Genomic DNA, 7500 nt, shown 5'->3' with positions numbered 1-7500 from the left:
TTTACAGGAGAGAGGGGTGAATGGAAGTGTTACTCGCTCATGTGCGCCCCATTTCTAATTGTCTTTGAGCGCATAATCATTGAGCGCATATACAAGCATTAAGCGCATATGCAAGCATTTGCCTGTATCCTGCTGTTTTCTAGACTGAGGGGTAACAACTTTAAAAGGGCGCATCGCGATTCTGCGAGGAAGGTTCGCGATAGGGGTTCGTGGGTCTGCGTACCGCGATCCCTCGGTTCGATGCAATATCGTTACAGCCTTAATGGTTATCCTTGTGCCATGTGTGCATTTATGCTAGTGCACATGTACGATGTACTCAGGGTATCTGCACATTTTTTAATCACCCAATTTAATACTTTTTAATACCATTTTAAAGACCTCCAACAAGAAAATTGAGACCACTACACGGGGTGTGTGCGAGTTATATTGCTATAATTTAATGCAATACATATATAAAATAAAAGTATTATTATGACTATTGTGCTAATATAGTGAAGCCTAATGCTTAATACTGTAATTGAATTTGTTCAGATCCTAGCATTGTGTTCTGATAGAGGCTTGCTCCTCTCCTCTCTGCTCCTCTCCCGTCTGCCCAGCCTACACGCCACAGGACCGCATATTCGCTGGAGCTATTTGGGATAAGTGTTTCTGTTAAAGGCCACAGCACTGCTATCGGACCCAGTAATTGACTCTGCAATATTTAAGTGAATGTCAGACCATCTTTCAGCTGGGTGTGTGTATGTGTGGTTGTATGTGTGTGTGTGTGTGGGGGGGGGGTGTATGAGTGGGTTTCTAACTGTGAGTGGGTTGCTAACTGTGAGTGTGTGTGTGTGTGTGTGTGTGTGTGTGTGTGTGTGTGTGTGTGTGTGTGTGTGTGTGTGTGTGTGTGTGTGTGTGTGTGTGTGTGTGTGTGTGTGTGTGTGTGTGTTTCTGTTTTGTGTGCGTATGTGCGCGCTTGTGTCTGTGTCTCTGTGTTTTTTGTGTATGTGTGTGTGCTATATACATGTATGACCGTGCTTGTGTTTTTTTATGTCTGTGTATTTCAATGTCAATGTGAAGATGGGTCCGTGTGGGTGGAGGTTACTTTTGTTTTCCTACGTCTGTGTGATTTTTACATATGAGTGCTTGCGTGTTTCTCTGAGAGTGTGTTTGGTGTACACGTTTATGTGAAAGAGAGAATGTGTGTGTGTGTGTGTGTGTGTGTGTGTGTGTGTGTGTGTGTGTGTGTGTGTGTGTGTGTGTGTGTGTGTGTGTGTGTGTGTGTGTGTGTGTGTGTGTGTGTGTGTGTGTTGATCAATGTGGGGCTCCGCTGCTCTGAGTGGGTTGTTTCATATTTTATGAGTTGAACAGGAAGTCACTAATGGGTTCTGGCTAGAGACGCAGAATGAACACACACACACACACACACACACACACACACACACACACACACACACACACACACACACACACACACACACACAGACACACACACTTGTGCAGAGCGTGCATGTGTGCACATACACTTTTTGACAGAGAGCATGAGCATGTGCACACACAAACACACAAGGGCTGAACACACACACACGCACGCACGCACGCACACACACACACACACACACACACACACACACACACACACACACACACACACACACACACACACACACACACACACACACACACACACACACTTGGGCAAAGACAGAGTAATGCTGCCAGTATTGGCTTGTCTCTTAAAGTTCAGAGATTGGATAATTTAAACAGTATAACCCCAATGAAAAAATTACATTACTATCCCATACACACACACAAACACACACACAGGATGCGCATGGCTACTTACCAGCGTTTAAAAGCCCATTATACCCATTATTATTATACACACACACACACACATCAAGGTTTCCTGGTACTGAACCAGATCTGGCATTGCCATTACCGTAATATTGTACTTTATATGGCTGTGATGGCAGCACACACATACTCCAGGGGTTCCCAACTTGGAGCCCACTCGAAATTGTCACACATGTTCGGGGCCCACTTCTGACCCGATTACGAATAAAACTCACATAAATCAGCAGCAACACACACCAAAATGTGATTATAATTTTTAGAATATTATTTCAAGGCCCACTTGGTATACCTTCAGGGCCCACCAGTGGGCCTCGGCCCATAGGTTGAAAATCGCTGACATACTCAATAAGCAATTTGAAAAACCATGCTGTATTACCATTGCGAGACTTGTGCGGTTTATGACTGTGTAGATAACACACACACACACACACACACACACACACACACACACACACACACACACACACACACACACACACACACACACACACACACACACACACACACACACACACACACACACACACACACACACACACACACACACCGCCTCGTACCGTGGCGTTGCGTATAGCTGTGAGGATGTCAAGGTCTGTGAGTCCTCCCAGTGGGTCGATGGACTGCAGCGTACGGCCAAACGTCTCGTGGAAGATATAGCAGATACGAGCACCGCCACACCTGAGAAACACACACACACACACACACACACAGAGTGAGATGGGTCATTCCACAAACACACACACACACATATAGTCTCCCTCACCCTTCATGTCCGTGGAAGATGTAGCAGGTTCACACACACACCACACCTTAAGAACACACGCATGCACGCACGCACGTACACACACTCCTTATCCCCTGTACCCTTCTCACTCTCACCACACAACGTGGAAAGGGCAAGGTGCTTGGTGGGGGCGAGTACTGCGTGGGTCGCAAGCACTGCTGAACTTTTGGACAGCTCAGGACTTAACATGTGAGTGTGTAAGTGTGTATGTGTGCGTGTAAGTGCGCCTGTGTGTGTGTGTGTGTGTGTGTGTGTGTGTGTGTGTGTGTGTGTGTGTGTGTAGTGCTCCTCTGTAGCTCTGTGTGATTGTGTTAGTGTGTGTGCGTGCGTGTGTGTGTGTGTGTGTGTGTGTGTGTGATACAGGTCAGGTCTTCACGTGTGTGAGTTTGGGAGGAGATCAATATGAATGGGGAAAGGCTTCTCGGCCTCATTTAAAATTCTCTCTGATCTGGAGAAAGAAAAGAAATCTAGGTTAGGAACTAACTTTCTGCAGAGGTGCATGCTCAACTTGAAAGAGAGAGAGAGAGAGAGAGAGTGTAGAAGAGAGAGAGAGAAAGAGAGAGAGCGAGAGCGAGAGAGAGGGAGTGCTATACATAAACAATACAGACACACATCTTCTACCTAACTGAAGGTGCTGATTGTTTTTTTTTTGGGAGATTCAAGACCGACAAGCATCAGCAGTTTAATTTCACTTCAGGTGCACTGCTATGATTTCACTACCAAACACATTTGCACGCACGCACGCACACTTGCACGCGCACGCGCACGCACACGCACACGCACGCACACACACACACACACACACACACACACACAATTTTTCGGTCAGATTCAGCGCTTTGCCTTTCTCGCTCCTTGAGCAAGTCTGATCAGCATGGGCGTTCAAGAAAAGAAAATAGAAAAGAAAGAAAATCATGAAAATAAAATAAAAAGCAGCATAAAAAGCAGCTGTTTGTGCGCCTTCGCTGTGGCACTGTGAATGAGGATATAAGGAATGATGGGTCATCATCACCAAACCCATAAACAATCTCGACCAATCAGCAAATAGGACACAGTAGCGGGAGAGGAAGAGAGAGTAATTTGATTCGTCACAGAGTTTAAGTGAAGAAAGAAAGAAAGAGTGAAAGAGTGAAAGAGCGAAAGAAAGAGCGAAAGAAAGAGCGAAAGAAAGAGCGAAAGAAAGAGCGAAAGAAAGAAAGAAAGAAAGAAAGAAAGAAAGAAAGAAAGAAAGAAAGAAAGAAAGAAAGACAGAAAGGAAGGGTCTGGGAGGGCTAAATGACATAAGGGAGTGCTTTTGAAAGCCATTCTTCCCTAATTGCCACTTATTTTCCACCACTAGGATTCGCTCCACTCTGGCTCATTACCGGCCTATGTGTGTGTGTGTGTGTGTGTGTGTGTGTGTGTGTGTCTGTGTACCAGCTTCTGCGTATGTTTGAGTGTGCATGTGTGTAGGTGTTAAGATATATGTTTGTGTGAGCGCACATGTGTGTGAGAAAAACAAAGGGTGCGCGTGCATGTGTTTATGCGCCCAGTATGTGTGTGGGAGAAAGACAGAGAGTGCGTGTCTGCACGCATGCCTATGTGTGCATGAGGAACAGAGAGAGAGAGATTGTGTGCATGTGTGTGTGTGTGTGTGTGTGTGTGTGTGTCCCACCCTGGCACACGTTCAAAAGGAGCTCACTGAGGGAATAATCCCCCTATGAAGAGTAGAGGCAGGCATATGGAGTGGAGTACATCAAGGACATAGTGGATGAGCACGCTGCAACATCTGCCAATAGCAGAGGTGTATGAAGCAGAAGCAGAAGTATCCTACTAGTTGAAGTACTCATACACCACAGGGCTTGGCATTGACACCTGCCAACCCACCAAAAATGGGTAAAACTTGGCTGTGGCTAGTAATAACTTAAGCCTCACTAGCCATGTTGGGAGGTCACTTATTCTTGCTTATGACATATCACAGTTTATCCTATGATTTGCCCATTTATATCAGTTGGTTGTATTTAAGATCAAGAAAGATCATACTCAGATTCTATTTATCTGAAATATTTTCACTATGGTCATCGCATTGATCTTGCTTTAGCACTTCGTCTTCTGAGCTTAGACGTATCATGGTAGCGAAAAAATACTGGCAACAAAACTGTGGCTAGTGGAAAGGCTGATTGATAAGTGAGGGAAACCAATAGGCCAATGAGCAAAAAAGTTAATGTCAAGTCCTGATACGGGATATTACATACAATAGGTGTTACACAAGTTATTTCGCTGTACCTAGTGAGCACCTAATGAAGATTTGTCCTTTTCTTTAAGTCCTTCTTCTACTTTATACAAATCAGGTTTATATCAGGGAAGCTACATGTTTTACTCTGGTGTCTGTGCATGTGAGAAAGAGAGGTTGAATGTGTAGAGTATTAGAGTAGAGTAGAGTACAGTAGAGTAGAGTATCATTTATTGATCCCGAGGGTGTAAGAGAGGGACAGCGTGCCTGCCGGTGTGTGTCTGCGTGTGTTTGTGTGTGTACTTAGACGTAATTTCACACCTATTTCACAAAGATTTTGGATGCCATCAATAGTGTCGCAGAAGGAGAGGCAAACTTGGTGTGCGTGCATATGAATGGCCACACCTATGAGCATGCCTGTGGGACTCACAGATTGGAAGACTGGATGAGTCACGCTGCACCCTGAATCGTATTACAGGAAAAAATCTTCCAGCAAAAACAAAAGTGTTTGTGTGTGTGTGTGTGTGTGTGTGTGTGTGTGTGTGTGTGTGTGTGTGTGTGTGTGTGTGTGTGTGTGTGTGTGTGTGTGTGTATCTGTATATGTCTCCCCGTCCCTTAATTTTCAAGATCAAGAGAAGATTCAACCTTCTTTTTATTCGGCCCGAGGGGAATTTGTCACGGACACACATATAGCTTTTGCATAACACACAACAGATGCCACAAAAACAACAAAATCAACAGAGAAGAATAGCCCAATGCACACTTGGTCACGATTGTGTTTGTGTGTGTGTGTGTGTGTGTGTGTGTGTGTGTGTGTGTGTGTGTGTGTGTGTGTGTGTGTGTGTGTGTGTGTGTGTGTGTGTGTCTGTGTGTGTCTGTCTGTCTGTGTCGTGCTACGCTGTGCCCTCAATCAAATTACAATAGTGTGATGCAAACCTGGTGTATGTTTGTGCATCCGTTACTTACAGCTCAGAGGTCTGGATGTATCTCGCCGTCCCCTCAATCGTATTGCAATAATCCGACGCAAACTTGGTGACGATCTGCAGCAGTGTGGCGCTGTGGTCCTCCACGGGCTGGCCGTAGCCGCTCAGACGAGCCTGGTACTGGGAGCTGAGGACCGTCACGCGGGTCTTGAGCTCGGGCAGGCAGTCGCGGATGTGGTGCATGAGGAGGCGGCTGAGGGTGCGGGCCAGGTAGCGCGAGCCGCAGCGGGAGGCCAGCGACGGGTAGTGGCGCTGCAGGAAGGCCTGCTCGTCCTTGGAGCAGTCGGCCAGGCTCTTGTGGGTGTTCAGGTCGTGCTGGCTCCTGCAGGTTTAGGGTTGCAAAGAGGAGAGGGGGTGAATAAATCTTTGCCTGATTATTGGGGCCGCTGTGGCGTAGCGTGCTAAGCCCCCCTACATTTGGGGTTGCATGCTCACGGGGACCCCTGTTCGAATCCGACCGGGGTCATTTCCCAGCCCTGCCCCATCTCTCTCCCCCAATCATTTCCTGTCTACTCTCATCCTGTCCTGTAATAACAAAGGCCAAACAGCCCCAACCTTTGGTGTTGCGTCACTAGGATGGCGTGGCTTGACTAAGTAAATCTAGCTTTAGCGTCAGTTCTAGCAGGTCACGGTAGTCAAAGAGCTTGTTCCCAACTCTTGCCTGCACGCCTCTTTGCGACCCACCACTTCCACAGCTTCACCTTGTCGTTTATGACACGCCAATGGCTATTCCTTGCCATGCCATGCCATTGCCTGCTCTGTTCATGGGGGAACTATTTGCTCTCCAAATCTTAAATTGGGTGAGCATTCTCTGAATATGTATCTGCATAGATTTCTCTATTTTCACTGCATAGAGCCATCTTACATCATATCTTTATTTTTAGGTAACATTGATGCATAATATTTTGGCAGCATTGATTTTAGTCAGTGCATATGTATAAAGCCTATTTTGAGTTTCCCCTTGCATTGATTCATCTGCAGTGTCTGTATGAAGGCTGCAGCTCAAACAAGCACAGCTGAGGACAAATAGAACAGAAGGCTTGGAGAGAACACACATAAAATCGAAGAATGGAGAGGTGGAAGAGTTAGAAGAAGTAGTGAAGAATGAGATGGGTATAAAATGGGGGAAAAGGCTGGGAGGAGAGGGAAGGAGGGAGGGGTAGAAGAGCTAGAGGAGAGGAGGGAGAGGAGAGGCTAGGCCAGTAGAAAAAGCGAGAGGATTCAGGATTAAATGAATTGCAACCGCAATCCAATAATCAGTATTTCTGATCTTTCGGTTTCTTCAGAACAAAAAAAAAAGAACGAAAAAAAGAAACCACTAGAACTTTGAGTCCCGTGGAGAGGGCATGTTCTTCTCTCCTCTCTTCTCCACTCCACTCGGCAATACTTCACTTTCCTGGAGTGGGTTTGAAACAAAAGAAAAAAGAACAAAAAAATGCCGATCTTATCCTCTATCCAAGTCTGAATCTCAAGTTCTCTTCTCTCAGTTTCCCCCCAGCTGACTCGTTTCTTATCTCTAGCGCGTCTAAAATCACTCCCTCCCTGGCTTGTTCCCCATCTCAGAGTTCCTCTCAAGGCCCCCTTCCTCCTCCCTCCCTTCCTCCCAGACTTCTCACTTCCTCTCTTCCAATCTCACTCTGAATCGCAGTCTGCATGTCACATCTCTCTACTCCTTTACTTTCCAG

At 46.1% G+C, this 7500-nt stretch overlaps 1 protein-coding gene across 3 annotated transcripts in view; it reads right to left on the bottom strand.

Annotated features, from left to right (window-relative positions):
• si:dkey-32e23.4 (dynamin-1-like protein) overlaps nucleotides 1-7500 on the bottom strand; it is a 57539-nt gene that overhangs the window by 38899 nt on the left and 11140 nt on the right. For all 3 annotated transcript variants that reach the window (XM_063195753.1, XM_063195752.1, XM_063195754.1), the window contains 2 exons: nucleotides 5799-6137; nucleotides 2394-2514 (listed from right to left, as the gene is read on the bottom strand). In XM_063195753.1, the coding sequence (XP_063051823.1) occupies nucleotides 2394-2514; nucleotides 5799-6137 (460 nt within the window). The remainder of the gene's footprint in view (nucleotides 1-2393; nucleotides 2515-5798; nucleotides 6138-7500) is intronic.

Source organism: Engraulis encrasicolus, chromosome 3 (assembly GCF_034702125.1).
Source record: "Engraulis encrasicolus isolate BLACKSEA-1 chromosome 3, IST_EnEncr_1.0, whole genome shotgun sequence".
NCBI lineage: Eukaryota > Metazoa > Chordata > Actinopteri > Clupeiformes > Engraulidae > Engraulis > Engraulis encrasicolus.
This window is presented reverse-complemented; position numbering and strand designations above follow the sequence as displayed.